Genomic DNA, 19,655 nt, shown 5'->3' with positions numbered 1-19,655 from the left:
AAAAATGTAGAGAAACCCAGGGGCTCAACAACAGCATAAATACATCTCAAGCAACATTTTGGAAAAGTCAGCAATGCAGTTTGAAGATCTGACCCCTCAGAATTACACACACACAGTAAGACAGACATACACACACAAAGATAGAGAAAATAGCAGACCAAGTTGACCATCTTGGCATAAAAAGAGATTGTAAAACAGGTCTAAAGTAGATACAAATGACAAACCATGGCGACAGTAAACACCCACAACCGCAAATATACAGTACGTTTTGTGAAAATGCCCTAAAGACCGCTTGATGACTGACAGGGAATGTGTCCAATCACTTCCTTCCAAAGTCACAAGGCCAGAGCGCAAGGCAGCAAAGCGTGCTGACAACAGGGGAACGATCCGCGGACAAACGATGTTTTTCGTGCACCGAAATGTTTCTCTGCCAGAAGATTCACGATTTTAAAAGCGTACCGTTAAATCAGTGCATTATTCACTTAAAGACGGAACAGAGAGTGCATTGTTGCTTCTGCGGAGCTTTGTGACTACCTCACGAGGGATTGTCCAACGACAGTAGATGAGAGGTAAGATTATTTGAACGGGAGGGGAAGGAAGGGCCTGTCGTGTTTACCGGAGACCTGCGGGGAAAAGTGGATAGCGCCGCCTGACGACCGCCTTGAGCCGGGGAGCCACAGTCAGGAGACAGCGGTGCCTCCGAAGAGGTCTCGGATATCGGAGAGAGCGCCGCCAACAGCTCGCCACATGAATGATAACACACAGGAAGCAATGTTGCAAGCTATCATGCAGCACTGTGGCTTATATAAACTACATGTCATTAATTATATGCCATATTTGAGTAGAAAAAATGCATCTAATTATACACATCCCTGTTAACTATTTCACATCCCGTCTACCACCATTTGGCGCCTACATGCAGTTAGCTTCTGCTGCTTGTGGCAGCTTCTAATTAGCTTGTAGCTATCAGCTCTATTTTCTATGACGATTTTATGGAACCATGCAATCGCTACAGTGCAATTCCATGGTAACGGAATTACGCTGAGACTCAGATTTTTCACTTTCACAATTTATGCTAAACAAAAACATTTACTGGAACAACAGTGTAGATGCGAAGTTTGTTAACAGAATAACAGTAAATCTATTTTGGTTATTGAACTACAGTAAGTGAAGTAACAGAATTACGGTAACGAAATTACATCATGGGTCCCTGATCTGTACTACACAGAAATGCATAATTTATGGATATGAATGTCATTTTCTTTATTGTGATTCATCCTGAATAGTTACACAAAGGTAGAAATATGCAATATCATCCTTTGCATATATGGGTATCATTCTACACACTGGCTATTGTTAAAATGAGCTCTGCCCACAAACAAGACCAAATCTGAACCAATCATAAACGTCTATGTTTCACAAGTTTGGACATTACAGTAGAGCACAATATAGTACAGTACATTACTGTGCTCTACTGTACGGAACTCTACTGTACTATACTCTACTTTTCTTCACTGTGCTATCCAAACTTGTGAAACATAGACGTTTATGATTGGTTTAAATTTGGTGCAGTCACCAATCATGGGCGTCTGTGTTTGGGTCAAATCAAGGCCGGCCCCAAAAATGATTTATGTGGACGTTGACATTTCAACTACTTTTCAACGTCCATGGACTTCCGGTGCTCAGTGGGTGCGGATGCTGGCTACAGTTTTAGTAAATGGAAAGAGAGGGGGCTCTTGGGTAGTCATCAGTAAGAACCGGGAGAGGTGATATTAACTAGAGGGAGAGGTTGTCCAGACTGTTTTCACACTCTCGCTTTGACCACCAGACAACAGAAAGAGACAGAAAACAGTTATGAGCTGAACATAACAGTATGCCAGTGGAAGGGAGGACATTATGATTTGATTTCCCATTGTGGTCAATTCAATTGCTGTAATTCCGTTACTGTTTTTTCTGTAATTATGTAACCAATTTGGTAACAGAATTACGAGTTATAATCACAAAATAATTCACAAACTGTAAAAAACACAAACTAATTGGTCGGTCTACCTTGTTACTTCTGTGAACTTTCATTATCATCTTAAAGATATGTGGGTTTTGGTAACGGAATTACAAGGCAGAAGGCAGTGTTTTAAGAAGGCAACCTACATTTAGTTTTGGATAAATTATTTAAGTGTTGATAATAGTTTACCTAAATATTACTTCAACATTATTGTGTTTTGATATATTTCTAATACCTTTTTTAAGGCTTATCTGGTAGATGTTTTCTAAGACCTCTTTCCATCTGTTTGACCAGAAATCCAAGCAATTACTAGAAACCTTTATCTATGACTTCATTTGACACCCATTTTGATACATATATTTTTTGTTATTCATTTTAATTGTATTTATTTAACCCTTAGTTGACTGAGAACACATTCTCATTCACAGCAACGACCTGGGATTTGTTACAGGGGAGAAGAGGGGCGATGTGTGAGCCAATTGGAAGCTGGGGATGATTAGGTGGCCATGATTGTATGAGGGCCACATTGAGATATGTTCCTATCAACATCACATGTTGGTGCTCATGGCTCCTTTTACATGGAAATGACCTACATCATTGTAAACTAAAATAATGTCTGTGGGCCATTTGGGGTTTGGGACAGGCGATACCAAATAGCTGACTGAGACTACTGTATTTTGCTTTTTTTCAGGCTCCCTCCCTGTTGTCCTGACATCACAGAACATCATAGTGAGATACCTGAGGAAAGAGGCTAGCTACTTTACTAATCATTGTTACTGGTTCAAGCCCTAAAACTCACAACACACTGTTTTCTCACTAACAGACATCAAAGTCTTCAGTTCAACCATCGAGGCATACTTGTATCAGGATCGTAACACAGAGATATAACTCAGACTCAGACCAGGACAGGAGCCTTTTTATCATTCATTGAATTGTGCTGACTAACACACACGGTCCTTCAAAAACCGCCTTGCAGTAGTCATGGATGACCAGCAGGAGGACTCAGAGGGCATGTACGACATCCAGCACCAGTACATGTGCAGCGAGTGCCACCAGCTCTTCAACACCCTAGAAGAAGTGCTGATGCACCAGCAGATCCACACAGGGCAGGAGGGAGAAGAGGGGGAGGCTGGGGAGGCCATGGCCATCCAGGGCATCTCAGAGTATGGGGACAGCCAGTACCAGTGCCTGGAGTGTGGTGCCCTCATCAGGAACCCAGATGAACTGCTACTGCACCAGGAGCTGCACATGAGAGAGGCAGGGTTGGAGACAGAGGACCATGGTGAGAGGGGGAGGATGGTGTAGGACAGGAAAGGGTGGATATATGTCTTGAAGAGGGGGGGTGAAAGGTGGTGGTTTGTTTCAAGGATGAAAGGCAGAGGTTTGAATGTAGAGGGGCTAGATAGTGAGACTCACCTGCTGAACGCTGTGTTGTGTTCCCCAGAACTGTGTGAGGTGTTGGAGACAGACGAGGCAGGGACAGAGGGCCAGGTGTCGGGGCCTGTCCAGTACCAGTGTCTAGACTGCCTGGCCCTGTTTGACTCTCCAGAGGTGTGGCTGACCCACAGACAGACCCACAGCAAGAGCAGCACGCACAGTGCCACAGAGACTGTGAGTATTAAATACCAACACATTTCATCAGCAAACCCTTCATCAAAGGGCTTACAGGCTGGTGTTCTTTTGCGCAAAAGCAGACAGGCAGAATTAGGTGTTTCCTTTCTTGGCTCAAACTTCCTCCTCTCTCTCCCAGGAGTATGTGCTGCAGCCCGATGGTACTGTGACACCCTTGGTCAGTGTTCAGAACTTTGTCTTGAGTGAACAACAAGCTGGGGAGATCTTAGCACAGGTACTGTACACACTTCATGTCAAAAAGCTTTTTAAAACCAGTAACCAGTTATTCTCACTCAAACATGATCATGTCTGTGCCCCCCTCAGGTCCTAGCTCAACAACAACAACAGCATCAGTCTGCCCCCCAGCCCTCGACCCCCTCCCGGGCCACCTTCCTACCCCCCGTCTCCCCCCTTCCCGGCTCGGCCACAATGCGTCTCCAGATCTGCAGTGCCCAGGCTCTGGCTGATGGCTCCAGTACCCCCGGCCTACGGCGCGCCAAACTGCTGCCCCCTCTGCTCACTCCTCTAGGGGTGGGCTCGGTAGGAAAGCTGGGGGTTCCAGAGAATGGCCTCCAGAGACTGGAGGTGGCGCTGTCTGCTGTCCGGGTGGAGAAAGAGCAGCAGGGGGAGGTGGTGATCTTCCACCCCTACGAGTGCTCTGAGTGTGCCCTCCTCTTCCAGACCCCAGAGGACTTCCTGCAACATCAGGGGGAGCACTTCCTGGCCCAGGAGAAGGAGAGCGGTGAGGACGGTGTGATGATGGGATACGAGGAGGACAGAGGGAGGGAGGAGGAGAGAGAGGAGGAGAATGGGGGGAGGGTGGCAGAGGAGAGGGGGAAGGGAACGGGGAGACGCGCCCTGGCTAAAAGATCTAGAAACACACCGCTATGCCTGCACTGCAACCAATGCCAGCGTACCTTCACGTCAGCCAATCGGCTGGCGGCACACAGGCGCGTGCACGAGCATGGCACATACGAGTGTCGGGAGTGCGACAAGGTGTTTAAGAAGGCGACGTCACTGCAGACACACATGCGCTCTCACTCTGGGGAGGCTCGGTATCTGTGTGTGGACTGTGGTCACGGCTTCAACACCGAGATGACCCTCATCATACACAGGTAGGTGCCTGACCAGACATCATGTTCTCATCATTTTTTTTTTTTTTTTTTTTTTTTTTTTTTTTTAAACCTTTATTTAACTAGGCAAGTCAGTTAAGAACAAATTCTTATTTTCAATGACGGCCTAGGAACAGTGGGTTAACTGCCTGTTCAGGGGCAGAACGACAGATTTGTACCTTGTCAGCTCGGGGATTTGAACTTGCAACCTTCCGGTTACTAGTCCAACACTCTAACCACTAGGCTACGCTGCCGCCCCATCACAATCCCAAATGTTTTCCTGTCTATTGCTTTTTGAATGCTGTTTTGTATTGAAGGCTCTGAGACAAATCTTCTCTTCACTTTTTATATCCGCCCATCCCTACCTCTGTCTCCTCATCCCTCACGTCATCCCTCGCTCTGTCCTGTAGGAAGTCTCACACAGCAGAGCCGCTCCACAGGTGTGAGCACTGTGCCAAGACCTTCACCAATATGACCAAGTTCCTGTACCACCGTAGAACACACACCACCAAAGCAGCCACCACTACACTTACCCCCGTCGTCCTGGTAACCACGTTTTCTTTTTAAAAATGGTAATATTGTTCTTATAGTTCCAAATTCTAACTTGAGAAATGTTTTGTGCAAATCATCAATGAGAAATGTGTGCAAATGTTTTGTTTCTCTAGTTAAATTCAGTCCCATACTGGTCAATGTATGAGCATGTGTTTTGACGATGTCCTGTGCAGGTCCCAGCGGCCCCCAGGAGGATGTCCCTGTCAGCCCTGTCCATCCTTCAGAGAGCCCGGGCTCTGAGGGAGAGGGGTGAGGGCAGCCCCATGGAGACGGAGGGGGACGAGGAGAACCTAATGGCCCCCCTTACCGAGGCTGAGATGGAGATAGGCGAGTCGGGGGAGGACACTGCCTCCAGCTCTCTGAGCAGGGCAGAGGGAGGAAAGGAGAATGGGGTGGATGTGGAGGGGACACCAGGGGGCAGTGGAGAATCCCAACCGGGGGAACATACTGCTGATCCTGGTTCCTCTACTGACCATAACCCCTCTGGTCCAGCTGGCCTCCGGGGCGCGTTCCCCTGCCCCTCCTGCCCTCAGGCTTTCCCCTCCCTGCTCCGCCTGGTCAAACACCGCCATACGTCCCACATCTCCGAGCGACACTTCAAGTGCTCCGTGTGCACCAAGACCTTCAAGAAGCAGATGCACCTACGCAACCACCTGCGCATACACACCGGCGAGCGGCCCTTCCAGTGCTCAGACTGCGGAAAGACCTTCTCGTCTCTGGCCAACCTGTCTCGCCACAACCTCACCCACTCTGGCGTGCGCCCCTACCGCTGCGACATCTGCCACCGGACATTCACCCAGTCATCCAACCTCCGGCAGCACCGCCTACTCCATGCCAACCTCCCTCCCTGGCCCTGCCCGGACTGCCCCGCCACCTTCGTACGGCCGGCCAAGCTAGCCGCCCACCGCTACACTGTTCACCCGGGGGCCCCGGCCCCGTTCTCCTGCCCCCACTGCCAGGCTGGCTTCCTGCACAGGAGGAAGAGAGACCGCCACTGTCAGGAGGTCCACCCCACTGAGGCCCAGGCAGACAGAGAGGGAGGGTTAGAGAGCCAGCCCCAAGTGTGCCCAGACGGGGAGCCCCTCTCAGAGCCCTCCACCTCAGAAGACACAGGGACCACCAGCATCATGAGAGGGGGCCTGGACTGCACTGTGTGTAGAAAGAAGCTCAACTCTGCAGCCAACTGGCGTCTGCATCAGCTGAGCCACGGCCTGGTTCCTGGTCGGTCCTGTGGTGGTGCAGTGGCCAGGGGTAAATCCCACCAGTGCCTAACCTGCGGTAAGCTGTTTGTCTCCTCCTCTGGCGTGACCTTGCATCAGCGCATCCACACAGGAGAGCGCCCCTTCCCCTGCAACCTGTGTGGCAAGCGCTTCCGGCAGAACACGCACCTGCGAGAGCACCTGCGCACGCACACAGGGGAGCGGCCGTTCCGCTGCGAAATATGTGACAAGGGCTTTGTCCAGAGCATGCACCTGGCGGAGCACCGGCGTACGCACACGGGGGAGCGCCCCCACGCCTGTCTGGTGTGTGGCAAGGCCTTCAAGTCCTTCTCCAACCTGCGGAACCACAGGAAGACCCACGCACGCCAGCAGAGGCAGGAGGAGGCGGCCGCAGCACAGGTTGCCATGGAGACCAACGCCGCCGTGGCGCTAGTGGAGGCATCCCAGGTGGAACTGGCCAATGGGCAGCCTCAGCTGATCCACATACAGACGTCGACCCTACAGCAGGTGAGGGCGGGGTCTGTGTGCGGCCTCTGAGGGTGTGTTAGTCTGTAAAATTGAGAAAATATGTTGTTCAAATATGTTTTTCTCTCACATCCTCCATACAATGCTTCCTTTCCTATCCAGACCCAGGGTACTCCTACCATCATGTGTAATGAGTTTGGGGAGACCATCGCCATCATAGAGACCAGTGAGGGAGGAACCCTTCCCCTGGCTGAGGCTTTAGAGATCTACCACACAGCCCTGGAGAACAGTCTGGGGATGGACTCCATCACTGTAGACAGTCTACAGCTCATCTAACAGTCTGGGGATGGACTCCATCGCTGTAGACAGTCTACAGCTCATCTAACAGTCTGGGGATGGACTCCATCTCTGTAGACAGCCTACAGCTCATCTAACAGTCTGGGGATGGACTCCATCTCTGTAGACAGTCTACAGCTCATCTAACAGTCTGGGGATGGACTCCATCTCTGTAGACAGCCTACAGCTCATCTAAAGGCCAGACAGAGACAACTCAGAACCATGACCGGACCATCAGATAACCCTCACAGAACCCTCACACGACTATCTAGATACTCTGAGGGTCAAAGAGACACGACTCAGAACTATCACAGACCTGTCATAGAACCATCAAACAAGCCTCACAGAGTTATCTACAGCTACTGAGAGCCAGTGAGAGGCTCAACTATCGGAGAACCATGACAGAACTACCTGTGTGGGCTGTGGGACTGTACTGACTTGATTGGCAGAGAGCATGTTTTACTGACTCTTATCCTATTGGGGTGAATGTATGGGCAGCAGTAGAAGATTAAACTGTGATCTAGTGAACTACAGGAGTGTAGGAACACTGGTCTGGTTGTCATTGTTGAGTATAAAAATGATTGTCTACAATTGCAGCAGGCAGGACAACAGTAGGTGCTCATTCACTCCTCCAGACCAAATGTGTTACGATCTCATGTTCAGAAAGACAGGGCAGAGCCGGTCAGTGGTGGCGGAGAGGTAGTTGTGACAGACGTGAATCGAGGGCCATTTCCTGTGTTTGTCATGTTCTTGACTGCCCATGGATGTTCATTCAGTGCTTGTCTGTAATATGTGATTTTTACTTTGAAACAATGACTGTTCCTCCTTTTGCTGTAAATAGATAAATGAATGATTAAATGATATTTGATAATATGCTGCAACTGTGTGTGTGTTACTGTGTCTTGTGATTGGGGTTGATACTGGACCCCATTCTCCCTCTTTTTGAAGAATGGATCAAGCCCAGGGAAAATTAACGTAAGGGCAAGCACACACACTTTATATTGTTTTAAGTGCAGTATTCTCCTTCTCAATAAATGTCTTCATAAAACATATATCTTTGCTTGTCCTAGCATTCTCCAAAATGACTAAACTATATATGCAGTTGAAGTCGGAAGTTTACATACACCTTAGTCAAATACATTTAAGCTCAGTTTTTCACAATTCCTGACATTTAATCCTAGTTAAAAAAATAACTGTCTTACGTCAGTTAGGGGTGTGTACTTGTCCGCTTGCTCAGTTGTGCACCGGGGCCTCCCACTCTTTCTATTCTGGTTAGGGCCAGTTTGCGCTGTTCTGCGACGGGAGTAGTACACAGTGATGTATGCGATCTTCAGTTTCTTGGCAATTTCTCGCATGGAATAGCATTCATTTCTAAGAACAAGAATAGACTGACGAGTTTCAGAAGAAAGTTTTTTGTTTCTGGCCATTTTTCTGAGTGACCCCAAACTTTTGAGCAGTAGTGTATATACTGAACAAAAATATAAACGCAACATGTAACAATTTTACTGAGTTGCAGTTCATATGAAGAAATAAATCCATTAGGCCCTAATCTATGGATTTCACATGACTGGGCAGGTGCAGGCCTGGTAGGACATAGGCCCACCCACTGGGGAGCCATCCCCAGCCAATCAGAATGCATTTTTCCACACAAAAGGGCTTTATTACAGACAGAAATACTTTTGTTTCATCAGCTATCCGGGTGGCTGGTCTCAGACGATCCCGCAGGTGAAGAAGCCAGATCTGGAGGTCCTGGGCTGGCGTGGTTACACGTAGTCTGTGGTTGTGAGGCCGGTTAGACATACTGCCAAATTCTCTAAAACAACGTTGGAGGTGGCTTATGGTAGAGAAATGAACATTCAATTCTCAGGCAACTGCTCTGGTGGACAATTGTGCAGTCAGCATGCCAATTGCGCTCTCCCTCAACTTGAGACACCTGTGGCATTGTGTTGTGTGACAAAACTGCACATTTTAGAGTGGCCTTTTGTCCCCAGCACAAGGTGCACCTGTGTAATGATCATGCTGTTTCATCACCTTCTTGATATGCCACACCTGTCAGGTGGCTGGATTATCTTGGCAAAGGAGAAATGCTCACTAACAGGGACGTAAAACAAATTTGTGCACAAAATTAGAGAAATAGGCTTTTGGAACATTTCTGGGATATTTTATTTCAGCTCATGAAACATGGGACCAACACTTTACATGTTGCATTTATATTTTTGTTCAGTGTAGATGGACAATAATAACTAAACTAATGTAAATGTAATCAAAAACTGGTGGTTCAGCTGTGTGTACATTATAAACTAGTGAAAAATATGTTAACTTGAACATTTATTTGTATACTGAAAGATAGATGTACATTTATGAATAATTTAAGTTTATCTTGCATACTGTATCAGTAAAACAAGGAGTAAAACATTAATATTCATTTGTCAATTTTTGGAGTTTGACCTTGTGTAATGACATCTTTTAAAAGTCAATACAAGTCAGTTACACATTGTTCCTTAATATTATAGCGAGTCTCCTGACTACAGTAAATAATATGTACAACAACCAGGTCTTGCACAAAGACAACCAATTTTATACCCTACCACTCTTTATACTGCCCTGCCTCCTCCAGGCTTATCTCCGCCCACCCCAAAAATAGCCTGGAGAGAACAGTAAGGGAGGGAGGAGGCTATAGAATCAAACTTACTAGCAGAGGAGTGAGAGAGCGGTATACAGGGTTGTCCAAAAACATACTTACACTTAAATGACTACAAATGTCAACCCTCTTCTCTTTGTTATCCCTCATTGAAATGAATACAAATATTTGTCACCCCAGGTCCTTGCTGGGGCGAAGTGAGGGTGTTGAAAGGGAAGACAAAGAGAGGGAAAGAGGCACAGGTGAGGACCATCTCTCACACAGGTGAGGACCATCTCTCACACATCCCATCCCATTTCCTCTCAAATAAGAAAACGGGTTGCGAGAGAATAATGGCATTGATACCAGCCCATAGCAAGGATGAGGTCCACTCTAACAATGAGAGGAGTAATATTAGTAACAGTAATACAATAATAACATAATGAACTGCAAAGTTACATGTGTTTGATAAAAAAAGACAAGTTTGATGTCTTTAAAAAAGAAAGTTAGATAATAAAACTGCTTGGCATTAAAAGTAATAGGAATGTCAGCCTGACATGCTCTGGGTTCCCAACTAAAGTTTACAAATATATAAAACATGGTTGAAGTGACAGTGAGAAATGTAAAGCCATGTGCCCATTGACTCCTTCTCCCCGCCTCCTTCCCTCATGGCGAGCGAATCAGACAAGCAGGAACGCTTGGTGCACGCTTTACTGGCATCTTCTGTAGCCAATCATGGGAAGTGAGGGCGAGGTCCTAAACTCTCTCCTGAAGTTATGCTTTTATGGATTAAAGTAGAGAAAAATTGAACAAAACAAGGATCCTTCTGATCCCTCACCAGGGTAGTGCGGGCTCTCATCCAATGGCATCATCTCAAGCCAGTGGGGACCCAGCCCCCTAATGTCCAGCAGAAACAAATGAGCCAATGGGAGACTTGAGCCAGACCCTCTTCAGCAGCCAATTAACTGATCTTGTGTCCCAAGTCCTCCATTTTTAAAAACAACAAAGTCAGTCCTGTTAGAGTGAGATAAATTACCTCAAGCAGTCCCACTAAGTGATATGCTATTCAGTCTGAAAGATGGGCCCTGCTCCAAGGCAATGGGTAACAGCTGGAGAGTTGTTATTGTATAGTCCACTGGCATCAATGGAAGCTTACAGGGATAATATTAATATTACTAACAAAGTGCTAATTCAAGTGTGAGTATTGGAGTTTGGGGTTCATCAGCTGTGTGTGTGTGTATGTCACTGGCATTTTAAATGTCATTTTTTGGAGAGGGGGAATTACACTTTTTTTTTTAAATCCCCTTTTACATTTTAAACAATTCTATCTCTGACACATTTTGCAAACACACATCCTCTTGGTCTTTCTGACCTGGCTCGAGAGAGAGAGAGACAGGTCCAGATACACACAGAGACAGAGGGGTGTAGCGTCAACAAAATTAAGAGGCGGGATTTGGGGAACTGGTCCATCGCTGGTTGGTCAATCCAGCCTGTCGGCATCCTTCATCTAGATGACTCCTGCAAATCCCTCGGCTCCTCTGGACTACCCTCCCTCTCTCGATCCGCCTCCTCTCCCAATGGCTCTGCCCCTCCTGTCCCTTCCCCTGATTGGGTGCCAGACGGTCCGGGGAGCGAGGAGGCCTCGTTGGTCTCAGAGGGGACGGCAGTCTGCATGATCTTCTGTCGGACCTCCCTGATCTTCAGCTGCAGACACACCTTGGTGGGGAAGATGTCTGAGTAGCGTGCCTGGAAGGCTGCCGTGGCCTGGGCTGGAGAGCAGACAGGAGAAGGAGGAAGACAGAGAGGAAGTGATGATTATTGTTGATTGACTAGGAATGTAGAGAAAAACAAATTTGCTGGGTGGGGAGGACTGTGTGTGTGCACATGTGTACACTGTGAATGAGAGTGAGAGTAGGCATATGTACAATACCAGTCAAAAGTTTGGACACCTACTCATTACAGGGTTTATCTTTATTTTGACTATTTTCTACATTGTAGAGTAGTGAAGACATCAAAACTATGAAATAACACATATGGAATCATGTATTAACCAAAAATGTGTAGGAGTGGTATACAGAAGATAGCCCTATTTGGTAAAAATCCCAAGTCCATATTATACAGTGAGGGGGAAAAGTATTTGATCCCCTGCTGATTTTGTACGTTTGCCCACTGACAAAGAAATGGTCTATAATTTTAATGGTAGGTTTATTTGAACAGTGAGAGACAGAATATCAACAAAAACAATCCAGAAAAACACATGTCAAAAATGTTATGAATTGATTTGCATTTTAATGAGGGAAATAAGTATTTGACCCCTCTGCAAAACATGATTTAGTACTTGGTGGCAAAACCCTTGTTGGCAATCACAGAGGTCAGACGTTTCTTGTAGGTAGCCACCAGCTTTGCACACATCTCAGGAGGGATTTTGTCCCACTCCTCTTTGCAGATCTTCTTCAAGTCATTAAGGTTTCGAGGCTGACGTTTGGCAACTCGAACCTTCAGCTCCCTCCACAGATTTTCTATGGGATTAAGGTCTGGAGACTGGCTAGGCCACTCCAGGACCTTAATGTGCTTCTTCTTGAGCCACTCCTTTGTTGCCTTGGCCGTGTGTTTTGGGTCATTGTCATGCTGGAATACCCATCCACGACCCATTTTCAATACCCTGGCTGAGGGAAGGAGGTTTTCACCCAAGATTTGACGGTAAATGGCCACGTCCATCGTCCCTTTGATGCGGTGAAGTTGTCCTGTCCCCTTAGCAGAAAAACACCCCCAAAGCATAATGTTTCCACCTCCATGTTTGACGGTGGGGATGGTTTCTTGGGGTCATAGGCAGCATTCCTCCTCCTCCAAACACGGCAAGTTGAGTTGATGCCAAAGAACTCCATTTAGGTCTCATCTGACCACAACACGTTCACCCAGTTGTCCTCTGAATCATTCAGATGTTCATTGGCAAACTTCAGACGGGCATGTATATGTGCTTTCTTGAGCAGGGGGACCTTGCGGGCGCTGCAGGATTTCAGTCCTTCACGGCGTAGTGTGTTACCAATTGTTTTCTTGATGACTATGGTCCCAGCTGCCTTGAGATCATTGACAAGATCCTCCTGTGTAGTTCTGGGCTGATTCCTCACCGTTCTCATGATCATTGCAACTCCACGAGGTGAGATCTTGCATGGAGCCCCAGGCTAAAGGAGATTGACAGTTCTTTTGTGTTTCTTCCATTTGCGAATAATCACAGAAACTGTTGTCACCTTCTCACCAAGCTGCTTGGCGATGGTCTTGTAGCCCATTCCAGCCTTGTGTAGGTCTACAATCTTGTCCCTGACATCCTTGGAGAGCTCTTTGGTCTTGGCCATGGTGGAGAGTTTGGAATCTGATTGATTGATTGCTTCTGTGGACAGGTGTCTTTTATACAGGTAACAAACTGAGATTAGGAGCACTCCCTTTAAGAGTGTGTGGAGGTGTGATGGTGCTTTGCTGGTGACACTGTCAGTGACCTATTTAGAATTCAAGGCACAATTAACCAGCATGGCTACCACAGCATTCTGCAGCGATATGCCATCCCATCTGGTTTGCACTTAGTGGGATTATCATTTGTTTTTCAACAGGACAATGACACAACATCTCCAGGTTGTGTAAGGGCTATTTGACCAAGAAGGAGAGTGATGGAGTGCTGCATCAGATGACCTGGCCTCCACAATCACCCAACCTCAACCCATTGAGATGGTTAGGGATGAGTTGGACCGCAGAGTGAAGGAAAAACAGCCAACAAGGGCTCAGCATATGTGGGAACTCCTTCAAGACTGTTGGAAAAGCATTCCAGTTGAAGCTGGTTGAGAGAATGCCAAGAGTGTGCAAAGCTGTCATCAAGGCAAAGGGTGGCTACTTTGAAGAATCTATTTTGATTTGTTTAACCCTTTTTTCATTACTACATGATTCCATACATGTTATTTCATAGTTTTGATGTCTTCACTATTATTCTACAATGTAGAAAATAGTAATTATAAAGAAAAACCCTTGAATGAGTAGGTGTGTCCAAACTTTTGACTGGTACTGTATATAAAAATCTATATGCAAGTGTGTGTATGTGTGTCTGTACTGACCTGATGGGAAGAAGCCATGCTCCTGGAAGAGCTGCATGACGAGGGCTCGTCTCTGGTCCAGGGTGCGTCTCAGAGAGGAGTAGGGCACCTTGTCAAACTCCAGCTCCCCCAGGATGTCCTCTCCGTCAGCACCTGTCCCTGGAGGGGGACACACAGACGGGGGGGCTGACAGACACACACCCTGGTTAGTCTTTTATATAAAACATTTGTGTAAACATGGAACATATATTTTAGGACTTGGAAGAGCAGTTTATTATACAGCGCATTCAGACTTGACTTTTTCCAGTTTTGTTACATTACAGCCTTATTCTAAAATCATCAATCTACACAGAATACCCTATAATGCCAAAGCAAAAACAGGTTTTTAGAAATGTTTGCCAATTTAAATAGTACATTTACATAAGTATTCAGACACTTTACTCAGCACTTTGTTGAAACACCTTTGGCAGCGATTAGAGCGTTGAGTCTTCTTGTGTATGACGCTACAAGCTCGTCACACCTGTATTTGGGGAGGTTTTCCTATTCCTCTCAAGTTGGATGGGGAGTGTTGCTGCACAGCTATTTTCAGGTCTCTCCAGAGATGTTCAATCAGGTTCAAGTCCGGGCTCTGGCTGGGCCACTCAAGGACATTCAGAGACCTGTCCTGAAGCCACTCCTGCGTTATCTTGGCTGTGTGCTTAGTGTTGTTGTCTTGTTGGAAGGTGAACCTTCACCCCAGGCTGAGGTCCTGAGCGCTCTGGAGTAGGTTATCAAGGATCTCTCTGTTCTTTGCCTCGATCCTGACTAGTCTCCCAGTCCCTTCCGCTGAAAACATCCCCACAGCATGACGTTGCCACCACTGCGCTTCACCGTAGGGATGGTGCCAGGTTTCCTCTAGACGTGACGCTTGGCATTCAGGCCAAAGAGTTCAATCTTGGTTTCATCAGACCAGAGAATCTTGTTTGTCATTGTCAGAGTATTTAGCTGCTTTTTGGCAAACTCCAAGCGGGCTGTCATGTGCCTTTTACTGAGGAGTGGCTTCCGTCTGGCCACTCTACCATAAAAGGCCTGATTGGTGGAGTGCTGCAGAGATAGAACCTTCCAGAAGGACAACTGCCATCTCCACAGAGGAACTCTGGAGCTCTGTCAGAGTGACCATCGGGTTCTTGGTCACCTCCCTGACCAAGGGCCTTCTCCCCCAATTGTTCAGTTTGGTCTTGGTGGTTCCAAACTTCTTTCATTTCAGAATGATGGAGGCCACTGTGTTATTGGTGACCTTCAATGCTGCAGAATGTTTTTGCTACCCTTCCCCAGATCTATGCCTCAACACAATCCTGTCTCTAAGGACAATTCCTTCGACCTCATGGCTTGTTTTTTGCTCTGGCATGCACTGTCAACAGTGGGTCTTATATAGACAGGTGTGTGCCTTTCCAAATCATGTCCAATCAATTTAAATTTACCACAGGTGAACTCCAAAGTAGTTGTTGAAACATCTCAAGGATGATCAATGGAAACAGGATGCACCTGAGCTAAATTTCAAGTATCAAAGCAAAGGGTCTGAATACTTATATACAGTATATCACAAAAGTGAGTACACCCCTCACATTTCTATAAATATTTGAGTATATCTTTTCATGTGACAACACTGAAGAAATGACACTTTGCTACAATGTAAAGTAGTGAGTGTACAGCTTGTTTAACAGTGTAAATTTGCTGTCCCCTCAAAATAACTCAACACACAGCCATTAAGGTCTAAACCGCTGGCAACAAAAGTGAGTACACCCCTAAGTGAAAATGTCCAAATTGGGCCCAAAGTGTCAATATTTTGTGTGGCCACCATAATTTTCCAGCACTGCCTTAACAGTCTTGGGCATGGAGTTCACCAGAGCTTCACAGGTTGCCACTGGAGTCCTCTTCCATTCCTCCATGATGACATCATGGAGCTGGTGGATGTTAGAGACCTTGCACTCCTCCACCTTCCGTTTAAGGATGCCCCACAGATGCTCAATAGGGGTTAGGTCTGGAGACATGCTTGGCCAGTCCATCACCTTTAACCTCAGCTTCTTTAGCAAGGCAGTGGTCGTCTTGGAGGTGTGTTTGGGGTCATTATCATGTTGGAATACTGCCCTGCGGCCCAGTCTCTGAAGGGAGGGGATCATGCTCTGCTTCAGTATGTCACAGTACATGTTGGCATTCATGGTTCCCTCAATGAACTGTAGCTCCCCAGTGCCGGCAGCACTCATGCAGCCCCAGACCATGGCACTCCCACCACCATGCTTGACTGTAGGCAAGACACACTTGTCTTTGTACTCCTCACCTGGTTGCTGCCACACACGCTTGACACCATCTGAACCAAATAAGTTTATCTTGGTCTCATCAGACCACAGGACATGGTTCCAGTAATCCATGTCCTTAGTCTGCTTGTCTTCAGCAAACTAATTGCCGGCTTTCTTGTGCATCATCTTTAGAAGAGGCTTCCTTCTGGAACGATAGCCATGCAGACCAATTTGATGCAGTGTACGGCGTATGGTCTGAGCACTGACAGGCTGACCCCCCACCCCTTCAACCTCTGCAGCAATGCTGGCAGCACTCATACGTCTAATTCCCAAAGACAACCTCTGGATATGACGCTGAGCACCTGCACTCAACTTCTTTGGTCGACCATGGCGAGGCCTGTTCTGAGTGGAACTTGTCCAGTTCAACCGCTGTATGGTCTTGGCCACCGTGCTGCAGCTCAGTTTCAGGGTCTTGGCAATCTTCATATAGCCCAGGCCATCTTTATGTAGAGCAACAATTCTTTTTTTCAGATCCTCAGAGAGTTCTTTGCCATGAGGTGCCATGTTGAACTTCCAGTGACCAGTCAGTATGAGGGAGTGTGAGAGCGATGACACCAAATTTAACACACCTGCTCCCCATTCACACCTGAGACCTTGTAACACTAACCAGTCACATGACACCGGGGAGGAAAATGGCTAATTGGGCCCAATTTGGACATTTTCACTTAGGGGTGTACTCACTTTTGTTGCCAGCGGTTTAGACATTAATGGCTGTGTGTTGAGTTATTTTGAGGGGACAGCAAATGTACACTGTTATACAAGCTGTACACTCACTACTTTACATTGTAGCAAAGTGTCATTTCTTCAGTGTTGTCACATGAAAAGATATACTCAAATATTTACAAAAATGTGAGGGGTGTACTCACTTTTGTGATATACTGTAAATAAACAAATCTGAAAACCTGTTTTCGCTTTGTCATTCTGAGCTATTGTGTGTAGAGTGCTGAAAAAAAAATGTTTCAGAATAAAGCTGTAATGTAACAAAATGTGGAAAAAGTCAAGGGGTCTGAATACTCTCTGAAGGCACTGTAAATGAATAAACCTTACAATGAGGGTGTGAGCGTGTCTGTGTTACTACCTGGTCGGTCGAAGGTGAAGACATCTCCCTCACACTTGGCGGCGCTCTTGGGTGTGCTGGGCTCCGAGCTGCAGCTGGAGCGCCTTCTGCTCTTCCTCTTAGGAGACACGGGGTCCTCTGTTGACGAGTCCAGGTCTGGACAGAAGAGGGGATGAGAAAGATGTAGAGGGATCTGCTAATCGTCTATATTTCAGTGGCGCACACCGTAGCAGAATGTTATGCAACAGAAAATGTAAATCTCAGTTGTCTGTCTCCCTCTTCCTTCAGTCCTCTCTACCTCCTACGTGTGGAGTTCTTCCTCTTTCCTTCAGTCCTCTACCTCCTTTCTCTCTCTCTCCTACCTGTGGAGTTCTTCCTCTTGCGGCGGTAGCTGCCCAGTATGGCGCGGGGGGAGGTGGCCAGGCTCTGCAGGGTGGGGGAGGGCAGCACTTCCTCTGGCCTGAACTCTGGTAGCTGAGCAAAACGCTCCTCAAAATACACCTCCGACAACACCCTGGGAGAAAGAGGGAGATGGAGGGAGAGAAACACAGGAGTAAGGTACCTGGACCCTTTGAAGTGTCAGGATGACTCAGGGATACTCACTAACAAACATGTTTTATAAATTGATAGATGGTGTGTCTATACTCAGGGTAACTCACTTGTCCACAGAGTCAAAGGTCCTTTTGAGTGGCGGGGGGCGGGCCTTCACCTTTTTGGGAGGAGGGGCGTCTTTGTCGCTCTGGGGAGGTGGCAGGGCAGGGTCTGTACCCAAGGGAGGGGGCAGGGGTGAGGAGGGGACGGAGTCCTTCCACCCAGACTGTATGGGGCAGAGAGGAGAACAAGTTTAATTAGACAGTATGCTGGGAGGGTTTAGTTTTGGGACACAGGGTGTAAAATCAGAAATGTATGTTATTTTCTATGAGTGTGATCTAATTTGCATTCTCTGATTATTGAGAAGAAAAAACAAAACAATCCATCAGGTCAATCTCTCCATCTCTCTCACCTCCTTGTTGCTGGCCTCTGTGCTGCGTGTGTCAGTGTTGTCCCCAGGGCCGTGTCCCTCAGGGGGTCTGTCAGAGGGGGGCTCCTCAGCAGTGTGTGTGTGTTGGGAGGGGGACGTCGACTCCACAGGACGCTCCAGCTCAAAGGAAAAACGACTGTTGGCCCCAGTGTTCTCTCTTTCTTTCTCCCTTTCCCTCTCTCGGTTCTTCTCCCTCTCCTTTCCTCGGCCTCCTCCCTCGTAGCTGCCCACCGGGATGTTGGCAACTGTGGCTTTGATTTTCTGAGGGGTTCTCACCGAGAGCTGGGGGAGTTTGGGGGTGCCTGGTGCGCTGCCTGCTGAAATATGTATATTATAAGTTCTCATATACTTGCATTTGTTAAGCATTAGATCTTTGTTCGAAAAACAAGGCGGGCGCCTTAGACTTACTGGAAGTGTGAGAGGGCAGGGGGGGGCTGCAGGGCCGCAGTGACAATGAGGAGCCACTTGGGGGCCCCACTAAGCTGCTGCTCTTATTGAAGGTCTGGGCTTGCCTCTCCGTCTGTCCGTACGCCTGTAGCTCAGGCTGCGTCTCCGCTTGTCTGTCTGCCGCTTTCTCTGACTGAGAGTGAGACGTTCTGTCCGTGGGTCTCTCCCCCGCGTGCCTGTCTGTTTGTCTGTCTGACTGGAGCTGGGTGTGTGTGTGAGTGTGTGTGGTGGGGGTGGCGGGGGCGAATGTGTGTTTGGGCAGGATGTGGGTGGACAAACTGGAGGAGCTGGAGACTGTATACACCATGCTGGGTGGCCCGGTTGCCATGGAGACCACCCCAGTTGCAATGGCGACGCTGGTAGGGGGGTAGATGGCGGTGATTATCTGTCCCCCTGAAGCAGAGGCTGGACCAGAGGGGAGGGAGGGGCAGGTAGGGGACTGGACTGGAGCCTGAAAGGGAGGCTGACCTGGAGCGATCGAGAGAAAGAGTTAACACCATTCAAAGGCCAGAGTGCACAGCCAGTGACGGCCAGAGTGCACAGCCAGTGACGGCCAGTGTGCACAGCCAGTGACGGCCAGTGTGCACAGCCAGAGTGCACAGCCAGTGACGGCCAGTGTGCACAGCCAGAGTGCACAGCCAGTGACAGCCAGAGTGCACGGCCAGTGTGCACGGCCAGTGTGCACGGCCAGAGTGCACGGCCAGAGTGCACGGCCAGAGTGCACGGCCAGAGTGCACGGCCAGTTTTCTTGTTGCTACTGTTGCAGTTCACAGTGAACTTAAAAGTGCAATATAGTT

The 19,655-nt window shown here is 47.6% G+C and overlaps 2 protein-coding genes across 3 annotated transcripts in view; one reads left to right on the top strand and one right to left on the bottom strand.

Annotated features, from left to right (window-relative positions):
• Positions 1-293: 293 nt before the first annotated feature.
• On the top strand, positions 294-8,171 carry LOC129857243 (zinc finger protein 574-like). Its single transcript, XM_055925293.1, has 8 exons — positions 294-569; positions 2,694-3,284; positions 3,447-3,613; positions 3,753-3,848; positions 3,938-4,728; positions 5,136-5,271; positions 5,451-7,004; positions 7,125-8,171. The coding sequence occupies exons 2-8, from the start codon at positions 2,984-2,986 to the stop codon at positions 7,296-7,298; spliced, it is 3,219 nt and encodes a 1,072-aa protein (XP_055781268.1). The 5' UTR covers positions 294-569; positions 2,694-2,983; the 3' UTR covers positions 7,299-8,171.
• A 1,266-nt stretch (positions 8,172-9,437) lies between these two features.
• Positions 9,438-19,655, bottom strand: part of LOC129857241 (protein capicua homolog) — a 70,831-nt gene continuing 60,613 nt past the window's right edge. Inside the window, exons 15-21 of one of the 2 annotated variants that reach the window (XM_055925292.1) lie at positions 18,820-19,326; positions 18,394-18,728; positions 18,050-18,207; positions 17,753-17,904; positions 17,412-17,546; positions 14,019-14,183; positions 9,438-11,687 (exon numbers count right to left, since the gene is read on the bottom strand). In XM_055925292.1, the coding sequence (XP_055781267.1) occupies positions 11,422-11,687; positions 14,019-14,183; positions 17,412-17,546; positions 17,753-17,904; positions 18,050-18,207; positions 18,394-18,728; positions 18,820-19,326 (1,718 nt within the window). In that variant the 3' untranslated portion in view covers positions 9,438-11,421. The remainder of the gene's footprint in view (positions 11,688-14,018; positions 14,184-17,411; positions 17,547-17,752; positions 17,905-18,049; positions 18,208-18,393; positions 18,729-18,819; positions 19,327-19,655) is intronic. The other variant, XM_055925291.1, reaches the window with a different exon arrangement.

The sequence above is a fragment of the Salvelinus fontinalis genome, chromosome 6, assembly GCF_029448725.1.
Source record: "Salvelinus fontinalis isolate EN_2023a chromosome 6, ASM2944872v1, whole genome shotgun sequence".
In the NCBI taxonomy this organism is placed as follows: Eukaryota; Metazoa; Chordata; class Actinopteri; order Salmoniformes; family Salmonidae; genus Salvelinus; species Salvelinus fontinalis.
This window is presented reverse-complemented; position numbering and strand designations above follow the sequence as displayed.

Bases quoted from the DNA above. Each gene is read 5' to 3' on its own strand.
- LOC129857243 (XM_055925293.1), top strand. From the start codon at position 2,984: ATGGATGACCAGCAGGAGGACTCAGAGGGCATGTACGACATCCAGCAC. The intron at 3,849-3,937 runs GTACTGTACACA...TGCCCCCCTCAG, and splicing joins CTGGGGAGATCTTAGCACAG to GTCCTAGCTCAACAACAACA. The intron at 4,729-5,135 runs GTAGGTGCCTGA...TCTGTCCTGTAG, and splicing joins ATGACCCTCATCATACACAG to GAAGTCTCACACAGCAGAGC.